Source organism: Callospermophilus lateralis, chromosome 7 (genome assembly GCF_048772815.1).
Source record: "Callospermophilus lateralis isolate mCalLat2 chromosome 7, mCalLat2.hap1, whole genome shotgun sequence".
Classification (NCBI taxonomy): domain Eukaryota; kingdom Metazoa; phylum Chordata; class Mammalia; order Rodentia; family Sciuridae; genus Callospermophilus; species Callospermophilus lateralis.
The window spans coordinates 21458297-21486271 of NC_135311.1; the positions used below are offsets into that span (position 1 = coordinate 21458297).

The following is a 27975-nucleotide window of genomic DNA, read 5'->3' on the forward strand; positions in this document are numbered from 1 at the left end:
CTTTTTCTTCTTTCTCTATTTCAAGTTGCTTCTTAATGGACAAAAGTTCATTTTTTAGATTAGATAGTTCAAGCGCCTAAAGAAAAAGAAACATGAAGTTTATAAGCACTTCCATATATTTCTCAAGACAATAAAAATGTAAACCAGTGCTCCAAGTAAATTCAATTTTGTATATAGAGAAATAAATTCATCATAAAATATCCTTTAAAAACCTAAAGATATGAAAGTTGCTAGTTGAACATGACTAGATTTCATTTAAACAAGTTTTTTTTTATAGTTTTCGTTAAAGAAAGATTTAACACTGTATCTTACCAAAGATGCTTTCACTGATGACTGTTCTTGTTCTCTGCTCTTATAAAGTCCTAATTCTGAGTCTCTTTCTTCAACAATCTTATCATATTGGTGCTATATTAAACAAAGAAAATTATTTGGTCTATCAAAACTGAGTTGTCTTTGATATCCTAATATTTAATATTTGAAGAAAGTGATATTTATAAGTTTCTGTGTCTATATGTGTATGTATGTATATATATATAAAATATTTTTTCATCCAAACTACTTAAACAGTCTTGAAAATATCCTAACAGAAGAGCAAGAAATAACTTATTAATTAGAAACACTGAATTTCATCATTTAAAAAATGCAGTAGAAATACCCAGACTTCTCAGAGAAGTGGCTGATTCAAAATCTGAGAGAGGGAATACAAAATGAGCTTTGAAAACTTTGCCATTACAAAGAGAAAGCCATCAGAAACTAGCAGAGTCAAGTCAAAAGGACTTCCCAGTAAGCTTGAAGAGGTTCCCACTGGCCAAAGGTGGTATAATTTGAGTATCAATATGGATAAAAACTTCACTGGACAGAAACATAACATACTTAAATATATTAGTTCATAATATTAATTATTTTTTTAAAATCTTCATTGGTTACCTCATAATTATGTTAGATTCCAGCAACAGTTTTTATAAATGAATACGTAGGTACAGCCTACCTCTCTCCAAGTCTAAAAGGGAATGAGGCCTACTTTCCTGACAGACACTCACATACACAACAAACATTAAGTCTTTCATCTATTTATTACTTTTTTATTAAAATTTGTTTAGCTTAGTAAGTGTTAGGTACCACATAGAGAATACAAATACTAATAAGAAATACATACTGGGTATGTTCCTTAAATAAAAGATGGAAAGTACAAGCAATGAGACTACTAGAAGAATTCAGAAAGAGTGATTACACCCATCTAAAATATATGATAAGGATATTTACTCAAGAAAGTGGCACCTAAGCCATATATGATTAAAATCTAAAATTAGAAAAAGTGGATCAAAAGAATTCCAGCTATAATTAGTCACTGTTGTACAATAATTTTCTCTAAGAAATCAGAATATTTTGAGTTCATTTTTGATCAGAAATATGGCTCCAATTAATAATTTTTATGATATAAAGTTACCTTATGTTTTTCCATAAGTGCTACCATTTCAGCTATTTTATGTTGACATCGTATATCAATTTCTTTCTGTAATTTTACTGCTTCATCAGCTATTAATTTTGCCTTCTCAACCTATCAAATTAAAAGTTTCTTAAAATTAACATACAAAACCAAATTTAATTTGTAAAAAGCATATATATACATATATATCTATATTAAAGGCAAAACTCAAACTACAGGAAATTAGAAAAGTAAATAGAAAATGTATACTATTTGGGTATTTTAGGGTGCTTTTTATCAAATGAATTGACAATGAAACACTGATAAATATTTAAACTTTTAAAAAATTATATGCTACTGAATACTCAAATGTTTACAATTCTTTTAGCTTCTATATAAACTGATAACTGTCATTAATACACATTTATAAAAACTTCTTAAAAATCACAATTTAAAAACTGATTAGAGATAAATGAAAACACAGACACAACATATCGGAATCTATGGGACACATTGAAAGCAGTTCTAAGAGGAAAATTTATTGCTTGGAGTTCATTCCTTAAAAAAAGAAAAAACCAACAAATAAATGATCTAATACTTCATCTCAAAATCCTAGAAAAAGAAGAGCAAAACAACAGCAAAAGAAGTAGAAGGCAAGAAATAATTAAAATCAGAGCAGAAATTAATGAAATCGAAACAAAAGAAACAATTGAAAAAATTGACAAAACTAAAAGTTGGTTCTTTGAAAAAATAAATAAAATCGACAGACCCTTAGCCACGCTAACGAAGAGAAGAAGAGAGAGAACTCAAATTATTAGCATACGGGATGAAAAAGGCAATATCACAACAGACACTTCAGAAATACAGAAGATTATCAGAAACTATTTTGAATCCTTATACTCCAATAAAATAGAAGATAGTGAAGGCATCGATAAATTTCTTAAATCATATGATCTGCCCAGATTGAGTCAGGAGGATATTGACAACCTAAACAGACCAATATCAATTGAGGAAATAGAAGAAACCATCAAAAGACTACCAACTAAGAAAAGCCCTGGACCGGATGGGTATACAGCAGAGTTTTACAAAACCTTTAAAGAAGAACTAATACCAATACTTTTCAAGCTATTTCAGGAAATAGAAAAAGAGGGAGAACTTCCAAATTCATACTATGAGGCCAACATCACCCTGATTCCTAAACCAGACAAAGACACTTCAAAGAAAGAAAACTACAGACCAATATCTCTAATGAACCTAGATGCAAAAATCCTCAATAAAATTCTGGCGAACCGGATACAAAAACATATCAAAAAAATTGTGCACCATGATCAGGTAGGATTTATCCCTGGGATGAAAGGTTGGTTCAATATACGGAAATCAATAAATGTTATTCACCACATCAATAGACTTAAAGATAAGAACCATATGATCATCTCGATAGATGCAGAAAAAGCATTCAACAAAGTACAGCATCCCTTTATGTTCAAAACTCTAGAAAAACTAGGGATAACAGGAACATACCTCAATATTGTAAAAGCAATCTATGCTAAGTGTCAGGCTAGCATCATTCTGAACGGAGAAAAACTGAAGGCATTCCCTCTAAAATCTGGAACAAGACAGGGATGCCCTCTCTCACCACTTCTGTTCAACATAGTTCTCGAATCACTGGCCAGAGCAATTAGACAGACGAAAGAAATTAAAGGCATAAAAATAGGAAAAGAAGAACTCAAATTATCACTATTTGCAGAAGACATGATTCTATACCTAGCAGACCCAAAAGGGTCTACAAAGAAACTATTAGAGCTAATAAATGAATTCAGCGAAGTGGCAGGATATAAAATCAACACGCATAAATCAAAGGCATTCCTGTATATCAGCAACAAATCCTCTGAAATGGAAATGAGGACAACCACTCCATTCACAATATCCTCAAAAAAAATAAGATACTTGGGAATCAACCTAACAAAAGAGGTGAAAGACTTATACAATGAAAACTACAGAACCCTAAAGAGAAAAATAGAAGAAGATCTTAGAAGATGGAAAAATATACCCTGTTCATGGATAGGTAGAACTAACATCATCAAAATGGCGATATTACCAAAAGTTCTCTATAGGTTTAATGCAATGCCAATCAAAATCCCAATGGCATTTCTTGTAGAAATAGAGAAAGTAATCATGAAATTCATATGGAAAAATAAAAGACCCAGAATAGCAAAAACAATGCTAAGCAGGAAGGGTGAATCAGGCGGTATAGCGATATCAGACTTCAAACTATACTACAGAGCAATAGTAACGAAAACAGCATGGTACTGGTACCAAAACAGGCAGGTGGACCAATGGTACAGAATAGAGGACACAGAAACCAATCCACAAAATTACAACTATCTTATATTTGATAAAGGGGCTAAAAGCATGCAATGGAGGAAGGATAGCATCTTCAACAAATGGTGCTGGGAAAACTGGAAATCCATATGCAACAAAATGAAATTGAACCCCTTTCTCTCACCATGCACAAAAGTTAACTCAAAGTGGATCAAGGAACTGGATATCAAATCAGAGACATGGCGTCTGATAGAAGAAAAAATTGGCTATGATCTATATACTGTAGGGTCGGGCTCCAAATTCCTCAATAAGACACCCATAGCACAAGAGTTAATAACTAGAATCAACAAATGGGACTTACTCAAACTAAAAAGTTTTTCCTCAGCAAAAGAAACAATAAGAGAGGTAAATAGGGAGCCTATGTCCTGGGAACAAATCTTTACTCCTCACACTTCAGACAGAGCCCTAATATCCAGAATATACAAAGAACTAAAAAAATTAGACAATGAGATAACGAATAACCCAATCAACAAATGGGCCAAGGACCTGAACAGAAATTTCTCAGAGGAGGACATACAATCAATCAACAAGTACATGAAAAAATGCTCACCATCTCCAGCAGTCAGAGAAATGCAAATCAAAACCACCCTAAGATACCATCTCACTCCAGTAAGATTGGCAGCCATTAGGAAGTCAAACAACAACAAGTGCTGGCGAGGATGTGGGGAAAAGGGTTCACTTGTACATTGCTGATGGGACTGCAAATTGGTGCAGCCAATTTGGAAAGCAGTATGGAGATTTCTTGGAAAGCTCAGAATGGAACCACCATTTGACCCAGCTATTCCCCTACTCGGTGTATTCCCTAAAGACCTAAAAAAAGCACACCATAGGGACACTGCTACATCCATGTTCATAGCAGCACAATTCACAATAGCAAGACTGTGGAACCAACCTAGATGCCCTTCAATAGACGAATGGATAAAAAAAATGTGGCATTTATACACAATGGAGTATTACTCTGCATTAAAAAATGACAAAATCATAGAATTTGCAGGGAAATGGATGGCATTAGAGCAGATTATGCTAAGTGAAGCTAGCCAATCCCTTAAAAACAAATGCCAAATGTCTTCTTTGATATAAGGAGAGTAATTAAGAACAGAGTAGGGATGAAGAGCATGAGAAGAAGATTAACATTAAACAGGGATGAGAGGTGGGAGGGAAAGGGAGAGAGAAGGGAAATTGCATGGAAATGGAAGGAGACCCTCAGGGGTATACAAAATTACATACAAGAGGAAGTGAGGGGAAAGGGGGAAAATATAAGGGGGAGAAATGAATTACAGTAGAGGGGGTAGAGAGAGAAGAGGGGAGGGGAGGGGGGAGGGGGGATAGTAGAGGATAGGAAAGGCAGCAGAATACAACAGACACTAGTATGGCAATATGTAAATCAATGGATGTGCAACTGATGTGATTCTGCAATCTGTATATGGGGTAAAAATGGGAGTTCATATCCCACTTGAATCAAAGTGTGAAATATGATATATCAAGAACTATGTAATGTTTTGAACAACCAACAATAAAAATTAATTTAAAAAAATAAATAAATAAAAACTGAGAATATTACTTTTTTCTTCAAATGCAAATAAACAAACATAGAATGTTAGTATAAGTTCTAAACACATTGAGATTTTCCTACCTCTCCCAAAAGATTGTCTTCTGATATCTTTTTGTCCTCAATTTCTTTTTGATAGTTGTCAGACATTTCTTCAAATTTCTGCTTGGCATTTTCTAGTTCTAACTCTAATTTACTGACCTTTAAGTAAAAAAAAAATAGCATGAATATTAGTAAAGGCTGTGGATTACTTGAAAATATTCCATAGTCATTTTGTGTTTTGTGAATCTTAGATAACTTATTCATGGAATAATGGTTGTATCGTTTTCCTTATGTTTTTCATATGGTGAGACATGCTTCATTTTCCACAGTCTCTCTTACCACCTAAAATATGTATTTAGTCTTGAGAAGTAATATAAAATAAGCATTCACGTTTATTTTTAAAGAATTTTAACAATATATAAATCAGTCAACTTCAGTGCCACATGTTTTATTACAATAAGTAACTAGAACAGAAAACCCATATAGTCAAAAGAGAAAGCATACTCTAAAGAGATTAATTTTCTGTAAAGAAGAAACACCCTCAATTTCTATTGTTTTATATACTTTGTATAAATATTTACTGAGTTTTATAACTCAAATGTAATAATTATTAATAGAGAAGAAGTGCCCTGAATTAGTACTTACACTCAGATTCACTTTTATCTTAGGGTAGGGATGAATTAGAATTGAGGAAGGGTGTACATGGTAGGGACAGAAATTGGGGAAGGGAAGCATGGATAATTTAACAGTGAATCAGACTATATTCTGTATCCATGAATCAACCATCAACTTTAAGACAAAGAACATTACCAATATTGATAAAGGCTTCTGAATATCCCTTTTCATCAGTTTTTCCCTACTGCCCCCTCAAGTGTAAAAAACATTCCTGATATTGATATTTTAAAATATTCTTTATTTCCTTGTTCTTCTTTATAACTTTCTTTCAAAATTATATATCCCTAAGTAATATCTGTTTTGAACTTTATATGTTTCCACAGTGCATATATTTTTTGTCTTGCTTTTTTAACTCAACAGCATGTTCTAGATAGTTATGTATTTAAACTACATTCATTTCCTCTAACTAGTAGTATTCCATTATATTATTTTTTTTCAAATATCATTTTATTAATGTCCCATATAAAGTAACTAAAAATATTTTATTGCTTTTCATATCAACCTAAATTGACTGTCAAGTTGTAAGACATAAACAAAGTTTAAAAGTATCTTGACAATTAGAAAAATTGTTTATTAAAAACAAGAATGAGTACCTTAGCGGATAGTAAAGAGTAATAATTATGGAAACAAATAGAAAATAGAAAATCATGGGCAAGAAAACCCACAAGTTTACAAGCAAATTATTTGACAATTACATTGTACCCACAAGCTAAATAAACCAGAACACCAGTCATTTTAAAAAGCTAATGTGATCATGGGATATACTAGCAAGTACCTAACATGTTAGGTATAAGAAATAACTATACCTGGAATTCATGAATCTCTGTAAACATTATAAGCCTTTATATAACTTGGCTTACAATAATAGGATTTTAGCACTCTTCTCATACTCTCACATAATGCTCACATGCTCCCCACCTCACTTAGATACAGGCACATAGAAACACAAATGCATAAAAATGTATGCATTTATCAAGAAATAGATACAGGCTTCTGGACACAGATTTCCAGAAAAAAAAAATGAGTAAACTTGTTGAGAAAACATATAACGGCAACAGCACCCCAGAGAAAAACCCCAGCATGGCGTCTAATGACCTCCTTTCTCCTCTTTCTTTCTTTCACTGGTGCTAAATGTTCCCGCTGGCGCCAATGTTCAAACCCTGCTGGTGGGAAGCCTTAGCCCCAATTAGAACTAACTTCTTGGGCTCCGGAACTGACATATGGAAGAGCTTGCCAATAAACGGGCGACCTGTTATCTACCTCAGCCCTGCAACCTCTCCTTAGACCTATATAAACACACAGCCTTTTGTAATAAAGTGGAAAACTCTTTGGTGATCTGTGTTGTGTGGTGCGGCGTCTTCCAGTCTTACAAAACTGAATCTGAGTTCCTATGTATATTTTATCTTCTTTTATTCCACTTTAAAATCAACAAATCAAGAAATATTTTGAAAGAGCCTAACCATGTGTTTTTTGTTCATTAATATATTCTTGCTTAACTCTTGGTCTCTTCATCCTAATTGTTTGTTTAGTACCAGGGAGTAAACTCAGAGATGCTTAACTACTGAGCCACATACCCAGGCCTTTTTATTTTTTATTTTGAGAAAGGGTCTCATTAAGTTAGCAAGGCTTCAATAAGTTGCTGAGGCTGGCTTTGATTCTACAATCCTTCTGCCTCAGTCTCCTGAGCTGCTGAGATTACAGGCATGTGCCACTTTGCCCATCTCTCCTAAACTTTAATTGCTTCTTTTCATATGTTATCATTTGCTGCTAGGACATTGATTTCTCCAAGAATTACTGATTATTATTAGAAAAGAATGTGTGCATGTGTGTGTACATGTGTGTGCAAGTGTAAATACACACAAAACAAATGCCTGAATAGGATTATATAAAGTAGGCTAGTTGCCCGTAAGTATTCTATCCCTCTCTTTTCAGTAACTATTGGTTTCCAAGTGTCCTCACCCCAGATATCCTTTTTTGATCCTTCAACTTTACCTACCCTGGGCTTTGTGTAAATATATTATATCCATTTTCATCTAAACTTGCAAATCCTATCCTGTAACTTCTTAAGATATATAAGTGCTATTGTGATAAAGCAGCCCAGATATAGGTTTGTATTTTAATTGTAGCACCTGGAAAGAATTTGCCTTAAAGGAAGAAAACAAATTTTTAAACTGGTGATAATATCAAGACCTTTGACAGATGGTGGAAGAGTATATTTGGGGCAATAGTATTTCACAGCATTCCTCATCGTATCATATAAACAATAACTTAGTCCACCTGTGCTCAGGGCCTGGTTTGAGCACATAAATATTTAACAATAAAGTAATTTTTAAACTTTTTTTAGTTGTAGATGGACACAATACCTTTTTTAAAAATTTTATTTATTTATTTATTTATTTACATACATGACAATAGTGGAATGCCTTATACTCATTATTACCCATTTACAGCACAATTTTTCGTAACTCTGTATATAAAGTATGTCCACGCCAAAATTATGCCATTATACATGTGGCTCTTTTATTGCATTATAATTCTTAATACACATATATACCACAGTTTTTCAAATCTGTTTGTATATAAGGTATGTTGACAACAAATTCAAATTTTCATACATATATTTTGTATAATGATGATCATCACATTCCCCCATCTTTGCTAATCCCCCTCCCCCTCCCTTTCCCTCCACCCCTCACAGCTTTCTTTATGTATTCAATTGTTCATAGATCCTTTAACATTCTTGTAAACATCTCCTAAGTGCAAAACTATAGCATTTAAAACATATGCCTAGGATTGGAATTGCTGGGTCACAGGGCAGGTTATATGTTCAACTTTATAATATAGTTAAGTACATGTACCAATTTAAATTACCATCAACAGTGTTATAACTTCTACATCCTTCACAAATTCATCTAGAGTTGATGATGTAGGTGAAAGTATTTGAGGTTTTGCCATTTAATTTGCATTTTCTTAAATATTGAACATTATATATTTAACTCTTCATGTTTGGTGTTCTGTGAAATCTCTGTTCATGTCTTTCACCTATTTATCTATTTTGTATTTCATCTTTTCTTAATGACTTGTTTATTAATTATAAAATTCAAATTCTTTTTTCATCATAGTTGGCCTTCATATCCATAAGTTCTGCATTAGTGGATTCCATCAGCCTCAAATTTAAATATTAGGGGAGAAAACTATATATTTACAGAACATATACAGACTTTTTCTTATCATTATTACCTTTAAAATACAACTATTTATGTAGCACTTATACTGTACAGGTATGTTAAATAATATAGAGATGATTTAAGTATATGGGAAGATGTGAGTATGTCATATACAAATTCTATACCATTTTATATAAAGAACATCCATAGATCTTGTTATCTAAGGGACATCCTAGAACAAATCCCCCGTGGATAATATGCATATTAAATATTTCTCCCAGGTTAAGATTTGTTTCTTTGCTAATTAAATAAAAGCTATAAATTAGAGCATATATGAATTTATCAATGTTCTCAAATAAGGTTGTGGTTTATTTTTTAATCTTGTTTAGGAGTTCTTTATAACCGAATCATAGAGATATTCTCCCTATCTTCCTCAAATATTTTGAAATCCTGTCTTTCACATTTACATCCTTGAGGAATTCTTTTTTGTGTATAACATAAGGATATAATAGTCAAATGTCCCAAAACTACATTGCTGCAATGCAATCTCTGTATTATGTCAGGTTTTCATTTACTCATGCATTGTTTTCTAGGCTCTCCTATCAACTAGTTAGATTACCTTTGTGTCAATATCATACTGTCTTAATTACCTTAGCTATGTAAATAATCTTCATATCTAGTAGGACACACTTCTCTGTCCTTCCTAAAGATTGCCTAGTTAATCTTGGCCAGCTGTTCAAATATATACAGAACATATAGACTTTTTCTTATCATTATTCCCTTAAAAGTGCAACTATTTATGTAATACACACACACACACACACACACACACACACATATATATATGTACACAATTTTACTTGAACATGTATATAAATTTAAAGTACACTAGCATTTTCGTTTTCACATAAGTAGCATATTTTTAAATTACATTTTACAATTTATTTTTGTAACTGCAGGTGTTTTAAGACTAGTAATGATTTCTATGCAATGACTAAGTACCTTACTTAACACACATAGTGACTGTATTAATTCATGTATACAAAACTCCTATCTTAAACCACCTGAGTTTGAAGTTTGCCCTTTCAAACATTTTAAATCACTAATTTGATTTCTTCACTAGGTCTGTCTGGGCTAATTATTTCTTTTTGAGATTTTTTGGTCAATCTATTTCATTTTAACTTTTTTCCAAATATGTTGGTATTATGATATTCACAATAAAGGTTTTAATTAACTTTAACTTTGGTAAAGTTATGTTGTAATTTCTAGATTAATAGAATTGTGGTTAGAGGATATATCCCATGTGACTTCAATCCTTTGAAATTTATGAAAGATATATATTTATATTTATCAAGTCTGTTAGTCTGAAAGTTCATAAAAGTATGTTTTCTTTACTTTTTTCCCTTTACTTCTTAATCTAAAAATATCCTCATTTTTCTAACTTTCTTAAAAGATAAGTATGTTGTGGACATAATTCAAGGTGGAACCATTATCTTCTCAGCAATTCAGAATATTTTCCATTTTCTGACTTCCATTATTGTTGGTTGGGAGATATCCACCTCCTACAATTTTTTCATTAGTGATCTTTCATTGTTCTCTAGCTACTTTCCATACCCCAATGTGTCTAATATTTTGTAGTTTTACTATACTAAGTCTAGAAGTGAATTTCTTTTCATTTTTCCTGCTTTGGTATAAATCTCTCTTTGGGAATATCTGTTAATTCATGTCTTTCTGTTGAGAGCCACAGCCGAAGGGGCTCCAGCAAACTTTCAGACTGCCAGCTGATGATTGGCTCACAGCGGCCCCAGCAACATCTAGCAACATCTAGCTGATTGGCTCCTCTGCGGTGATGCTCACTGGGCTGTTTCCCTGCCCTTTCAGACCACGGAGCTGCTCATTGGGGGACTTTTTTGGCTCCGCCCATGCGACCCAGCCAATCGGCCTCAAGAGCAGGAGGATTGTGGGAGGAAGAGGCTGGGTCGGGGTGTGTGGCTTGTGGGAAGCCGGTGGTGGTAGTTGGGCTCTGAGGGTTTTTTCCTGAGGAGCTGTTTTGTTTGGCGTTTGTGGTTCTAAAAATAAAGTTAGTTTCTTTTGACAAGTGGCTCCTGAATTGTGCCCAGCCAGACTGCGGCATCTTTCATCAATTCTAAATTTTCTCAATAATTATTACCTCTCCAATTCATTCTACTATTTCCTTCTTCCCAGACAATATAAAATCCTTCAAAAAACAAATTCATTATTATAAATAACAACACTAACATTATAATAGTATATAAATTAGACATGAGACATAAAAGGAAATAATTAATTCTTAAGGCCAAAATATATCAGTAAAACAAAGAAAGATTTCCAGAGTGGATAAAATTATAAACTACAACTATATGCCATTTATAAGAGACATATAAAACATAAAAATGCAGAAAAGATGAAGAATAAATGCATTCAAAAGACATACCATGCAAAAACTAAACAGAAGAAAACTGGTATAGTTATAATAGGAAAAACTGTTCTAGGACAAGAAGCACTACTAAAGATAAAGACTATCTTTGTTTTAATAAAAATTTCTATTATATATAAATGCAGAAAACACATTAAATGTGCATATAGAATTCCATCTTGTATAAAATGTTTCATATAAATAAGTAAAAACCACATAATAAAATGGCTTTAAAACAAAGAAAAGTTGAACCAGACACAACAACACATGAATGTAATCCTAGGTACTCGGGAGTCTAAGGCAGGAGGATTGCAAGTTCAACTTCAGCCTGAGCAATTCTTATTTTCAAAATTGTTGAGTCCTTTGAAAGTTCATATATATTTTATAAGAAGTTGGTTAAAGTCTCTCTTTTTTTTTTTTTTGGTACCATGGATGAACCCAGGGGCACGTCACACCACTGAGCTACATCCCCTAATTACCCTTTTTATTTTGAGACAGGGTCTCACTAAATTGCCTAGAACCTTGCCAAGTTGCTGAAGCTGGTCTCAAACTTGCGATCCTCCTGCCTCAGCTTCTCAAGTCACTGGGATTACAGGTCTGGATTACAGGCCTTGATCACAATGCCTATAAATGTCTATTTTTTTTTAAAGACTGCTGGAAATATGATGGGGGTTGACTTGAGTCAATGTAGGTAAATCTGAAATCTGAAAAATACTGAAACATTCAATTAACATAGTATATTATTTACAGAGGTTTTCTTTAGTTGATCTCAGGAATGTTTAAATCTTTTCAGTGTAAAAAGTGTTGCACATATTTTGTTCATTTATCTCTATTATATGAATTTTGGTGCTACCCTAAATGATATTATGCTTTAAAATTCACTTTTCAAGGGCTAGGGCTGGGGCTCAATGGTAGAGCACTCGCCTAGCATGTGCTTTGGTATAAACCTCTCTTTGGGAATATCTGGGTTTGATCCTCAGCACCACATAAAAGTAAATAAAACGAAGGTATTGGGTCCAACTCCAACTAAAAACTAAATATTTTTTTAAATTCATTTTTCAAGTAGTATCTGTTAATATATAGAAATGAAATTGGTTTTTGGTCATTGGCGACTTTGTAAAAACATTGAAGTTCTTAATGTAGATCTTAATGTAGACAATATGACACTTATAGAGAGACAGCTTTACATATTCCTTTCCAATTTGTATGTCTTTATTTCTTTTTCTTGACTTATTGTACTGGCTTGAACTTGAATAATACAATATTGAATAGGAGTAGTGAGAGCTGATATTACTATTTATATTAAAAGGAAAGCATTCAGTCTCATCATTAAGTATGATGCTAGTTGTAGATGTTTTGTAGATGTTCTTTTTCAGATTAAGAAAGTCCTCTTCCATTCCTAGTTTATCATGAATAAGTGTTAACAATTTTGTCAAATGCTTTTCTCCAATTATTCTACTATTACATGATTTTTCTCCTTTTTTAGATGGTAAATTAAGTTATACTAAGTTTCAAATTTTAAACCAACCATACACTGCTAAGATGAATATTCCACTTGTTTAATGTAATATGGTTTATATGTATTCACTAACATAGATTTACTAATATATTATTAAAGATATTATATCTATATTCTTAAGGACAATTGATCATAATTTTCTTTTCCTGTTATGTCTTCATTAGCATTTGGTATCAAGTTAGGAACAGTTCCTACTCTTATTTTTCAGGAGTCTGTGGAAGACTGGTATTGTTTCTTACTCAAGTGTTTGACAGAATTCACTAGTGAAATCTTCCAGATCTAGGTTTTTATCTGGAAGATTTTTTGTGACAAATTCAATTTCCATAATAGATAAATAAGAAGTTGGGTGCAATGGCACACACCTGTAATCTCAGCAACTCAGGAAGCAGTAGAGGAGGATTGCAAGTTTGAGGCCAGCCCTCAGCAACTTAGCAAGACCCTGTCTCCAAATAAAAAACAGAAAGGGGACTGAGATGCAGCTCAGTGGTGGAGTACTCCTGGGTTCAATCCTCAGTACCAAAGATAGGTAGGAAGATTAGTAGATATACAGAAAATTTCCCCATTTTACTTAAGTTTTACATATCTTGGCACAAAATCAAGTAATCTGTAGCATTCCCTTATTAGAATTTGATGGCTGTAGTATTTATACTAATAACAACCTATTTCTGCCTTTAGTAAAATTTATATTCTCCTATCTCCTCCATATCTTTCTCATGGTCACTCCTGCTAGGAATTTATCAACTTTATTAATACTTTCAAGGAATAATTTTTACTTATGTTTTTCTATGTCTCGTTTCTTTGATCTCTATTATTTCCTTTGGTCAACTTTCTGTGAATTTAATTTGCTCAATGTTTTGTTTCTAGATGAAAATCTAGATCATTTCTTTTTTTCTAAAATAGACATTTAAATCTACACATTTCCTTCTAAGAACTGGTTTAGTTGTGGGCTGGGATTGTGGCTTGGCGGTAGAGCAATCATCTGGCATTTGCGAGGCCCTGGGTTCAATCCTCAGTACCACATAAAAATAAATAAACAAAATAAAGGTATTGTGTCCAACTACTTCTAAAAAATAAATATTAAAGAAAAGAACTGGTTTATTTGTGTCCACAAATTTTGATATTTTACTTCTATCATTCAATTTAAAATAATTTCTGCTTTTTTTCTCTTATCTCTGGCCTCTGAATTATTTTCCAGTATAATGTTTAAATTCCAAATATTCTGACCTTTCTAGATATTTTATGAATTATTATTTCTTATTTCACTGTTATACTAAAAGAACATTCTTTGTAAGACTTCAATCTTTTGAGATGCATAGAGACTATAGCCCAGCATACGGTTTATATCTTAGTAAGATTTCACTTCAACAGAATTTACCATTTCTGGTATAGTGTTCTGTAAATGTTAATTAACTTAAAATAGCTAATAGTATTGTTCATATTGTCTATATCCTTAGAGATATTTTATTCACTGAAAAAGGGGTACAATAATCTCCAGCTACGATTAAGAAACTGTCTTTCTTATTTTTGATTTTAAGTTTTTGCTTCATGCATGTTGAAGTTCTATTATGTGCAAATATATTAACAATTGATATATATTTCTGATGAACTGACACCTTTATCATTATGAATGATATCATTATGAGCTTTTTTTATTCCTTGTCTCTAAATCTATTTTTTGTTATTAAAATTATTATTCCAGGTTTCTTATGTTTACTGCTGACATGATATATAGTATACCTTTCTTCATCTTTCTACTTTCAATCTCTTTGTGGTTTTAAATTAAATAATATTATGGCTCTCATAAACAGTATATGGTCTGGACTTGATTTTCTAATCCAGAACTGACAATATCTGCATTTTATTACTATATGAGTCCACTGATATTTCATGTACAGGAATACCTCAGAGATTTGGTTTTGGGTTTGGTTCCAGACAACTATAATTAAGCAAATATCATGACAAAGTGAGTCATATGAATTTTCTAATTTCTTGGTATATATGAAAGTTATGTTTAAAACATATTATTAATTGTCAAATAGCAGTGTCTTTTAAAAGTTTATATCTCTAATTTAAAAATACTTTAGGGCTGGGGACAAAGCTCAGTGGTAAAGTGCATGCCTACTATGAGTGAGGCTCTCAATTCACTCCCCAGTAAAGAAATTTAAAAATTTTAAGAAATTAAAAATATTTTTAAAAACCAACAAACAGAATAAATTTAAAATAATTTGTTGCTGAAAAATGCTAATGGTCATCTCAACTATTAGAAAGAATGGTAAAATGCTAATGGTGATCTCGGCTATTAGAAAAAATGGGTTAGCATACAGTTAACCACAAACCTTCAATTTATCAAAAACAAACTGATTCAAAATGATGGAATAGAAAAAAGGCTGTATGCCTAGTTGCTCCGTGGCTCAAAATTCAAGCAAAAAGAGTACTTAACCTCAGTAGGTAAAAGAGAGATTTCACTAAAATTCAATATTGGAGAGTCAGAGTGTCTTAGAGACTCAAATTCGGGTACATTAAACAAAGAAGAAAATGTACAGTGGAGCCAAGCCCATTACAGCAGGAGCCGTGGTAATAGCACTAGTTCACCATAGAGGGAGGGAGAAGACTGAGAGACACACAGAGTTGGTATAGAAAAACCTCAGATCAGAAAAGCAGCCTGAAATTAGCTGATCCACATGTGCCCTGTGCACTAGTGCTTGAAAATTGATCTCTGCTTCTCAACTGACCATGGACAGTTGAGGAGGGAGCCATCTTGAAGCAGCCATACTGTAGTTGCTGCTGCTTCAGAAGTTAGGAAATCAGAGTAAACACTGTCACATTGTCCCAGCAAGTGCCTACTGTATAGCTTAAGGTGGACTTAGGAGATTATGAGTGAAACAGGCACAGAAAAGACTGTACCCAGGGGTTCAAGTCAGAAAATCAAAAGGGAGCCCAACTTACTTCTCCTTTAAGTCTGGCAACTCACATGACCCAGTGAAGCAGGTCAGGAATCTGAAAAGGTGAGTGTAAATACACTCAGGGACTAAGTCTGGGAAGGCTATGTTCATGGGCAGCAGAGTGTGTGGAGAACTTGCTCCCCTGTCCCATGAGTAGAATTCTTAGAAGAGTCCTGAGATTCAGTAACTCAACAGAGATTTCAATTGCCAGGCCCAAGGGGTATGTTGATCTAATCTGTCCAGAGCAGACACCACCCAACAAAATCCTCAGGCCTGATTAGAGCTAAGCTCCACCTACTAGAACCCCCCCACACAGAAATCTGCAGCAGTCTCACACTGGGAGTGCACCCATCTGTTCTGTGCAGACAAAACTCCAACTGAGGGAGAGGGAAGGGAGAATGGAGGCAAAAAAAGATGGTGGAATAAGATGGACATGAGGGCTGGGGCTGCAGCTCAGTGGTAGAGCACCTGCTTAGCATGCGTGAGGCACTGGGTTCGATCCCCAGAACCACATAAAAATAAACAAACAAAATAAGGGCACTCTGTCCATCTACAACTACAAATTAAAAAAAAATATGGACATCATTACCCTAGGAACAGATATGACTGCACATATGGTGTGACACTACATTGTGTACAACCAGAGAAATGAAAAGTTGTGCTGCAATTGTGTACAATGAATCAGAATGCATTCTGCTGTCATATATACCTAATTAGAATGAATAAATTAATTTTAAAAAGTCCAACTGACAGTACTTTCCACTCCACTCCCCCTCATATTGATGAAGAGGGAAGCTGAAACTTATTTCACCGAGCTTCAGAATTAGGCCACTCCAATGTGCAACTCAGAGAGCAACACAAAAAGAGGAAGGGGTTACACAAAAATAATTATCTCATACCTAAAATATTCATTGGAAAAAGAAGCCTCTTCAACAAATAGTGCTGGGAAAACTGGAAATCCACATATAGCAAAATAAAAGTAAACCCCTATATCTCATTCTGCAAAAACTCCACTCAAAGTGGATCAAAGACCTAGGAATCAGACAAGAAATCCAATACATAACAAGAAGAAAATGTAGGCCCAATACTCTACCATAACAGCTCAGAAACTGACTTCTTTAAAAAGACTCATAAAGCATAAGAAGTAAAATCAACAATCAATAAATGGGATGGCATCAAACTAAAAAGCTTCTTCATGGCAAAGGAAACAATTAAGAACATGAAGAGACAGCCTACAGAATGGGAAAAAAATCTTTGTCACCTGCACCTCAGATAGGTCAGTAATTTTCAGAATATACAAAGAATTCAAAAAACTTAATAACAAAAAAGCAAATAACCCAATCAATAAATGGGCAAAGGACCTGAACAGACACTTCACAGAAGAAGAAATACGAATGGTCAATAAATATATGAAAAAAATGTTAAACAGCTCTAGGAATTAGAGAAATGCAAATTATACTGAGATTTCGTCACAATCCATTCAGAATAGCAATTATTAAGAATATAAGCAAAGCTGGAGCTCAGAGATAGAGCACTTGCCTAGTCCATGTGAGGCAGTGAGTTCGATTCTTAGCACCAAATAAAAAATAAATAAATAAAGTATTGTGTCTGCCTACATCTAAAAATATTTTTAAAAATACTTATATATATAGTATGTGTATGTGTGTGTGTATATATATACATATATATTATATATTTATTTGTGTGTGTGTGTGTAAAACAATAAATGTTGGTGAGGATGTAGGGTACACTCATACATTGTTGATGGGACTGCAAATTGGTGCAACCACTCTGGTAAATAGTATGAAGAGTCCTCAAAAACTAGGAATGGAACCACCATTTTACCCAGCTTTCTCACTCTTCAGTATATATAAAAAAGATCAAAAATCAGCATACTACAGTGACACAGCCACATCAGTGTTTAGAGCAGCACAATTCACAATAGCTAAGCTATGGAGCCAACCTAGGTTCTCTTCAATGGATGAATGGATAAAAAAAAAATGTGGTGTATATACACAATGAATATTACTCAGGCATAAAGAAGAATGTAATTTTGGCATTTGCTGATAAATGGAAGGATCTGGAGACTATCATGGTAAGTGATATAAGCCAATCCCAAAAAAACCAAGGCTTATTTTCTCTGATATGTGGAAGCTAACCCACAATAAGTGGGGGAGAGTAAGAAAAGAATTTCAGTAGATTAGACCAAGGGGAATGAAAGAAAGAAAGAAAGTGGGGACAGGAAAAAGAAAGAGAGTTGAATGAATCTGACATAATATTCCTATGCACATATATGAATACACCACAATGAATCGCATCATTTGTGTACATTCACAAGAATGGGGTCCAAATTAGAGTAGAATATATTCCATGCCTGTATAATTATTATCAAAACAGATTCTACTGTGATGTATAACATAATAAAACAAATATAAATAAATAAATAAGTGTAAGGGGTTAACACTCCCCAACCCTTGCTCACTCTCAGTATATAGCTCAAACAGAAAGAGACAGGTTGTCATAGACAGTGACCATCCATTCTTATCAACTACTTTGACAACCTCAATGGAGATAATTCTGTCATTTAAAAAAAATAATTTGTGTGTGTGTATGCCCATTTGTATGTGTGTAAAAGAGGATTTTGTTTATTGGTTCAGGATACACACACAAACACACACACACACTTCTTTTTTTTTAGGATTTTTTTTAATGTAGTTATTTTTCCTTGCCTTATCTTTTGAGGGTTAGGATTTGGGGTGTTTATATTTTGGTTTGGTTTGGTTTGTTTTCATTTGTTTACCTTGTTTCTCTTTCTTTTCTTCTCTTAACAGCTAAATTCTATTGTTCTCTCTTCCTCTCCCCCTTTACTTCATTTCTCCTGTTTTTCTCTTCCTTTCCTATAAACATCACCTGCTACATCTCTTCTGCATTCTCTCTGTTCACTTTTTAATATTATAAACTATTTTCTACTTTCCTAACACATTTTCTCTTAATTAACTGTATTTTACCATATTTTAGAATTAATTTGTTTATGTAACTCCTGTCCCCACCATTAATGCTGATGCAATTATTACTTCTGTGGATTACATAGTTGATACCTGCTGTTTGCTTTAAAGCCAGATCAAGTTCATGGTTATTGTTTTTACTAATGACAATTGCTGACCACACATTCCCATTTCATGTGGTAATGTTGTATATGTCATAATAGAAACTGGGTATTTATTTTATTGTTTCCATTGGTTGTTGCTATTGTTTATTTAGCTTTATTTGGTGAGGTGCTGGGAATCTATAGAGACACTACAAATTCTAAGGTAGAAACTCTACTATTGAAATAAACTCAACTAAAAGCACAACCTTACTCCACATACAAATTAATGACAATCTCCAGCTTTAATTTAATATAAAGAATAGATTATACAAAAATCCAAACTAACGATCAGTAGATATGGCTAGGGGTGGGCCCTCAAGTCCTCCCTATAGACATCCTACAGACATCTGCTATGGTAAAACCAGAGGCTGAAGATGCCACACCTATAATGGAGTATCCATCTAGATATCTTTAGAACACTCTGGCAAGTGAAAACTATACCCTAAAAAGGTCTACACATAAAAACAGAAGAGAAATTCCTCTCAATAGATGCATAAAAGCCAACACAGGAATACAACAAATTTGAACCAAAATAAAATACTATACCTCCTCAGTTCATAATTCCCCAACAACTGGCTCCAAAAGTACTGAGGTAGATGAAATAGCAGATAAAGAATCATTATAAAAATGATCAATGAATTCCAAGAGAATACAGAAAAATAACTGAAGAATTAAGAAAGTTAATAAAGTATATGAATAAGAAATTCAATAAGGAGATAGAAATATTTTCAAAGAATCAAACAGAAATCTTGGAAATGAAAGTCAATAAATCAAATAAAATGATCAGTTGAAAGTCTCTCATGGTAAAGACAGAATCTAAGAGCTGGAAAATAAAGTGTTCAGCCTTATTCAATTCAGATAGCATTAAAGAGAATAAAATAAGTAGCTGGGCATAGCAGTGCACATCTGTAATCCAGCAGCTTGGGAGGCTGAGTTCAAAACTAGCCTCAGCAGGCTGGGGCTATAGCTCAGTTGGTATAGTGCCTGCCTTGCATGCATGCACAAGGCCCTAGGTTCAATCCCCAGCACCACAAAAAAAAAAAAAACAACGGCCTCAGCAAAAAGTGAGGACTAATCAACTCAGTGAAACCCTGTCTCTAAATAAAATACAAAAAATAAAAATAAGGGGCTGGGATTGTGGCTTAGCAGTAAAGCACTCACCTTGTACTTCAAAGGTCTTGGGTTCAATCCTCAGCACCACATAAAAATAAATAAAGATATCGTGTCCAACTACAACTAAAAAATAAAATAAAAAATAAATAAAAATAAAAATAAGGCTGGGAATGTGACTCAGTGGTCAAGTGCCCATGAATTCAAGCCCTAGTACCAAATAATAATAATAATAATAAGAAGAAGAAGAAGAAGAAGAAGAAGAAGAAGAAGAAGAAGAAGAAGAAGAAGAAGAAGAAGAAGAAGAAGAAGAAGAAGAAGAGGAGGAGGAAGAGGAGGAGGAAGAAGAGGAGGAGGAGGAGGAGGAGGAAGAGGAGGAGGAGGAAGAGGAGGAGGAGGAGACGATGAAGTAGTAGTTATGATACATGAGACAACAGTAAGAGACCAAATTTAAGAATCACTGATTGAGGAGGGTTGTAAGATGCACATTAAGGGAACTGATAATCTCTTCAGGGAAACACCAACAGAAAATTTTACAAACCTTTATAATGAGATGAACATCTAGATACAGGAGGCATTCAGAACTCCAAACAGAAAGATCAAAAAAGAATCTCTCCACAACACCTTATAATTAAAATGTCTAATATACAGAATAAGGTTAGAATTTAAAAGCCTCAAGAGAAAAACATCAGGTCACATTTACAGGCAAGTCTATAAGAATAGCTTTTGATTTCTCAATACAAACCCCAAAAGTCATAAGGGCTTAAAATGATGTGTTCCAAGTTCTAAAAGAAAATGACAGTGAACCAAGACTGATATTATCCAGCAATGTTATCCTTCAAAATTGAAGGTAAAATAAAAACCTTTCAAAGAAGCAGAAACTAAAAGAATTCATGAGTACTAACCAAGCACTACAGAATTTACTTAAAGAAATACTCCACCAAGAAAAATCAAAAACAAACTCCAAAGCTCTCAAATGAACAAATTTCAATTGAAGAGTAGCTAAGCAAATAAGAAACAGGACCAAATTAAGCATGATGAATGAATCAAATGGCAGGATTTAATAAATATCTCTCTAATAACATTTAATGTAAATGGTCTCAACTCTTCAATTAAAAGACATACACTGACAGAATGGATTAAAAAATAAGAACTATATGTTGTTTGCAAGAGATGCATCTTACAGGCAAACACAACCACAAGCTGAAAGTGGAAGGATGGAAATTAATATACCATGCAAATGAAGCCTCCCAAAAAGTAGGACTAGCTATTCTCATCCAACAAAGCAAACTTCAAATTAAAATTAATCAGAGCGACAAAGACAGTCACTTCATACTGGTAAAGGGAAAAATCAAAAAAGAAGATATAACAATAGTAAATATTTATGGCCCAAACATGGGTACAACTAATTATATAAAAGAGACATTACTCAAATGGAAACCTCAGACTCCAGTGCAATAATACTGGGTGATTTCAACACACCTCTCTCACCACTGGAGAGGTTATCTGACAGAAACTTGGTAAAGACTCTTTGGAACTGAAAAATAATATAAATAAAATGTACTTAACAGACACCTATAGACTATTTCATCCAACAACAGCTGAATACAGTTTCTTCTCAGCAGTTTATGAAAACTTCTCCAAAACAGACCATATTTTAGCCCACAAAACCACTCTTAACAACTAGACAAATACCGATAAAATTCCTTGCATCTTATCAGATAATGGTGGAATGAAATTAGAAACCAAACAACAAAACCCTATAGAAACTATAAACATATGGAAACTAAACAATGTATTTTTGAATGATGAAGAGGTGACAGACAAAATCAAGGGAGCAATTAAAAAATTCTTAGACTCAAATAAGAATATTGATACAACATATCAGAATCTCTAGGACACTATAAACACAGTTCTAAGATGAAAGTTTATAGCTATGAGTGACTACATAAGAAAATCAGAAAGTTCCCAATTAAACAACATCCTGATACATCTTGAAAAAGAAGAACAAACCAATTCTAAAATCAGTAGAAGGAAAGAAATAATTAACAACAGAGCCAAAAATCAACAAAATTGAAACTGAAAAAAAAAACAATACAAAGGATCAAAAAAAAATGAAGAGTTGTTTCTTTGAAAAGATTTTTTAAAAATGGTAAGCCCTTAGTCAAAAGAAAAAGATAGAAAACCAAAACAAATAAAATTGGAGATGAAAAGAAAATACCACAGACATCACAGAAATCTAGCAAATCACTAGGGACTATTTTGGAAACTTATACTCTAATAAACTGAAAAACCTAGAAAAAACAGATACATTTCTAGACAAATAAGATCTGCTAAAACTCAATCAAGAGGACATAGAAAACTTGACTGACATAGAAAACAGATCAGTAACTTGTAATTTAATAGAAGCAGTAATAAAAAGCCTTCCAGGGGCTGGAGTTATAGCTCAGTGGTAGAGCGCTTGCCTAGCAAGTGTGAGGCACTGGGTTCAATGCTCAGCACCACAAAAATAAATAAATATACAAATAAATGGTATTGTAATCATCTACAAAAAAAAGAATATTTTTTAAAAGCCTTCCAACAAAGAAAAGTCCAGAGCCAGATAGATTCTCAGCTGAATTCTACCAAACCTTTAAAAAAGAACTAATACCAATACTCCTCAAATTATTCCATAAAATAGAAAGGGATGAATCAGTTACAAATTCATTCTGTGAAACTAATATCACTCATAGAAAACCAGAAAAGGACACAACAAGGAAAGAAAACTACAAACCAATATCCATTTGAACTTAGGTGTAAAAATACTTGATATTACCAAACCATGTTAAACAACATATTAAGAAAACTTAATGAGCAATTTGGTTTTATTTCAAAGATACAAGAAATATACACAAATTAATAAGTGTAATTTATCACATAAATAGAATTAAGGACAAAAATCACTTAGTCATCTCATGGATGTACAGAAGGCCTTTGACAAAATTCAGCACCCATTCATGAGAAAACCACTAAAGAAACCAGGGACAGAAGGAACGAACCTCAACATCATAAAGGTTATATATGAAAACCCCAAACCCAAACTCACAGTAAATGGGAAAAACTGAAAGCATTTCTTTGAAGACTGGGATGTCCACTCTCACCACTCCTACTTAATATAGTGCTCAAAATTCAAGCCAGAGCAATTAGGCTGGGGAAGGATATAAAAGGAATAAATATAGGAAAACAAGTCAGATTATCACTGTTTGCAGAAGATATGATCCTGTACCTAGAAGATCCAAAAACAAAAACAAAAAAAATCTCCATCAAAAGACTCCTGGAGCTAATAAACAAAGTTGGCAAAGTAGCAGATTATGAAAATAGCATAAAAAAATCAATAGTTTTCCTATATACCAATCTGCTGAGAAAGAAATCAGAAAAACAATTCTATCCACAATTGTCTCAAACTAAAACCAAAATACCTATGAATAAATCTAACCAGGAAGGTGAAAGACCTATACAATAAAAACTAGAGAACACTGAAGAAAGAAACTTAAGAAGACACAGCAATATATACATTCACTGCAATCCCCATCAAAATACTAATGACATTCTTCACAGAACTAGAAAAAACAGTCCTAAAATTAATTTGGAAGAATAAAAGACCCAGAATAGGCAAAGCAATTCTAATCCAAAAAAGCAATGCTGGAAGCATCATAATACCTGATTTCAAATTACACTACAGAGCTACAGTAACAAAAACTACATGACAATGGCATAAAAACAGATACATAAACCAATGGTACAAAATAAGACACGGAGACAAACCCACACATTTACAGTTGTCTGACTCCTAGATAAAGGTGCCAAAAACATACATTAGAAAAACAGACAGCCTTCTTAACAAATAGTGCTAGCAAAACTGGTTATCCATATGTAGAAGAATTAAACTAGACCCTTCAACTCAAAATAGATCACAAACCTAGAAATAAGGCCAGAAACTATGCAACCCCTAAAAGAAAACACAGGGTCAACAAATGGTGGAATCAAATTAAAAAGCTTCTGCACATCAAGGGAAATAATTAGAAATGTGAAGAAAGAACCCACAGAATGGGAGAAAATCTCTGCTAGCTATTCTTCTGACAAATAATTAATATCTAGAATATAGACAGAACTAAAAAAATTTGCACCAAAAAAGTCAAATAACCCAATTAATAAGTGGCCAAGTGAATTAAACAGACATTTCTCAAAAGAAGAAATACAGGGTTGGGGTTGTGGCTCAGCAGTAGAGTGCTTGCCTAGCACATGCAAGGCCCTGGGTTTGATCCTCAGCAGCACCACATAAAAATAAATATATTAAACATTGTGTCCAACAACTAAAAAATAAATAATAAAAAAGAAGAAGAAATACAAATGGCCAACAAATACATGAAAAAAATGTTAAACATCATTAGTAATTAGGGAAATGCAAATCAAAAATACATTTAGATTTCATCTCTCACACAAGTTAGAATGCAATCATCAAGAATATAAATAATATTAGTCATCATACTAAAATGATACATGCATATCCATGTTTATAGGAGCACTATTCACAACAAACTATGCAATCACACTAGGTTCACATCAATGTTTAAAAGGGTAAAGAAAATGTGTGATACATATAAAATGAAGTTTTCTTTTAGTCAGTCATAAAGAAAAATGAAATTATGTCATTTGCAGGAAAATGGATAGAACTAAAAACTATTATGTTATACAAAATAAGTCAAACTCATATGCAGAAGTTGGAGAGGAAAGAGAAAGGTGGGGTAAGATCACATGAAAATCAAAGGGAAATCAGTAGAGGAAAAGGAACAAAAGAATGTGGAGGGGGAGTGCCTGAGCATGATAGTGGCCAAATTATATTGTTATATCATGAACATGTACAAATATGTAACATCAAATCTCATCATTATGTACAACTATAATGCACCAATAAAAATGTGGGGATAAAAGAATATTGTATAATATTGTGTATATAATGCAAAACTGTTGGAACAAAGTGGCTATTTTACTTCCCTATCCCTTGTGCTATGGTTGTTACACACCTATAAACTCTATAATAGCAAATTTTCTTACAATTTCAAACTTTTTGAAAACATTTAAAGCAGATATACATGTGTATATACATGTTTGTGTGTGTGCATATGTATTTCTAAAAATTAAGAAGAAAAATATATAGCCTTTAATATTCACATCCATATTTACCATTTCTAGCGCTTTTCATTCCTTTTATTGATCCAAGTTTCTAGTTGATGTCATTTTTCTGCAGTCTGAAGAAATTCCTTTAGTATTCTTTACAGTGCAAATTTTGAGGTCATTTCAACTCAGATATTTTTACTTGCATACAGAATTCTCAGTTCGTGGTATCTTTCTTTCAGCATTTCAAAAATGTCATTCCTCTGATATCTAGCTTTCATTGTTATGATATAACGTTAGTCTAATTTGTGTCACTGATCTACAGTGTGACATTTTCCTATGTAATTTTAAAAGTTTGCCTTTCTCTTTGGTTTTGGTATTTCAACTAAGTACCTAGATATGATTTTCTATTTATCTTTCTTTGAATTTGTCGAGAGCCATGGATCTTTAAATTAATGTTTTTATTAAAAGCTAGAAATTTTTGAGAAATTGCTTAGTTGATTTTCTTTTGCCCTATTCTTTCTCTCCTCTTTCACAGATACTCTAATTACATGTTTAAAAATTGATAATATTCTCCAAGAACACTAAGACACTATTCCCCTTTTGGTTTTTTACTCTGTTTCCATGTTCCTCTAATTGGAAGATTTCTGTTTATCCAGCTTCAATTGCACTAACACTTTATTTGTCTAAATATATTATTAGGACCATACAAAATTATTTTGTTTTATAATATTTTACTTTTAGTTCTAGATCATTTTAATCCTAAATTCCCTTTATGGTTTATTTACTGAGATTCTCTATTTTAGTATTTCATTATAACCATTTCTGTCTTTAAACATGTTTATAATAGCTGCATATAGATTTTATCTGTTAAAATTTCAACATTTCGATTATCCAGGGGTCATTTTTTATTATCTGATCTTTATACTATTGATGAATATCTTTATTTTCAGTTTGGAGCTACTACAAATAATGCTGTTATATTTCTCCTGACTCTACCCAGAAGTACAAGTGCAAAATTATGTATCAGCTACTTTTCTATATAATGTCAATAGTTTATGAGATTTGTCTTAATTTTTAATCACATTTATATATTTTAAAAATATGTAAAAATTTTATTACCTCCCAAAAAGCACACATTTAGTACACTGAGAACCACTATTTTCCACTCAAGATTCAAAAACTATTGCCAGGCATGGTGGCACATGCCTATAACTCCAGATAGTATGGAGGATGAGGCAAGAGAACATCAAACTTGAGGACAGCCTGAGGAATTTAGTGAGACCTTGTCTCATAATAAAATGAAAAGAGGACTGGGTATACAATTCAGTGGTAGAGCATTTGACTAATATGTGCAAGGCCCTGGGTTCAAAACCTTGTACTATAAAACATAAAAATAAACAAGCTATGTATTTAATACTTACTAAACATCAACCATAATTTAAAGATTTAGGAATAAAACAACCAAATGTGACCCTGACATGGTATGCTTACTAGGGCTTTAGTTTGTATTCTACAAAGTTGATGTCTCTCAAATCTCTTAGACCACAGGATATGTAACAACAAATACCATCATATTGTAATAAGCTGGCTCCTCCCCGAGCTTATTCACTTTTAAATATATGGGTAAGGATGATGAACACATACACACATAGAGAATACCCACATATATTTTTAAGTTGTTCTGATAATTCTAACTCAACCAAAACATAAGTGATCATTCTATTACAATTATAAGAACTGATTTCAGTCCAGAAAGATGAAAAACTTTGAAAGTAACTGTTACAGTATAAATAAATGACATAACATTTCTAAATTCTCATGTATTTATTAGTGTTTTAAAAAATTAAAATGTCAAATACCTTTATTTCATAAGCATTCAGTTGTTTGCTTTCTGCTGTACCCTTTTTTTTCAAGGCCTTATTCTGTTAAAAATTAAAAACAAAAAATTGTATTTAGTACTAAAGTGACTCAAACTTATACTGCCACTGACTTAAGTTTACTAATGGAAATGAAAGTATCACTCTCTAAAACTATAGCGAAAATATTGGTTTGACTTTGAAAATATTTATAAATAGTACCCACCTCCTGCTGAAGCTCTTCAATGTGCTTGCCTTTATTTTCAACTTGTTTCCTTAAATTATTACACTGCAGAATTATGAGAAATTCATTATTTACTCATTGTACTTAATATTCCAGTCAAAATAAACCTTTTCAGATTAATAAAAATATTACATTCAGGTAATATGAAACTCACTTAAAAAGTCGTGCTGTTAAATAATTCCATAAATGTAAAAATTACATAAAAATTATACATTTTCATAAATAACACCTCAATATAAATTTGAAATTTTTAACATTTCTTAATCTCCTTAAAAAGTATCTGAATTCAACTACTTTAAGTAATATGTGCCTCTTAATCAC

At 32.8% G+C, this 27975-nt stretch overlaps 1 protein-coding gene across 2 annotated transcripts in view; it reads right to left on the bottom strand.

The window, feature by feature from the left end:
* The window catches only part of Sycp1 (synaptonemal complex protein 1), a 118798-nt gene that overhangs the window by 17757 nt on the left and 73066 nt on the right, over positions 1-27975 (bottom strand). The window contains exons 21-26 of one of the 2 annotated variants that reach the window (XM_076861912.1): positions 27637-27699; positions 27414-27476; positions 5442-5558; positions 1448-1558; positions 313-405; positions 2-76 (exon numbers count right to left, since the gene is read on the bottom strand). In XM_076861912.1, coding sequence (XP_076718027.1) covers positions 2-76; positions 313-405; positions 1448-1558; positions 5442-5558; positions 27414-27476; positions 27637-27699 — 522 coding nt within the window. The remainder of the gene's footprint in view (position 1; positions 77-312; positions 406-1447; positions 1559-5441; positions 5559-27413; positions 27477-27636; positions 27700-27975) is intronic. The other variant, XM_076861913.1, reaches the window with a different exon arrangement.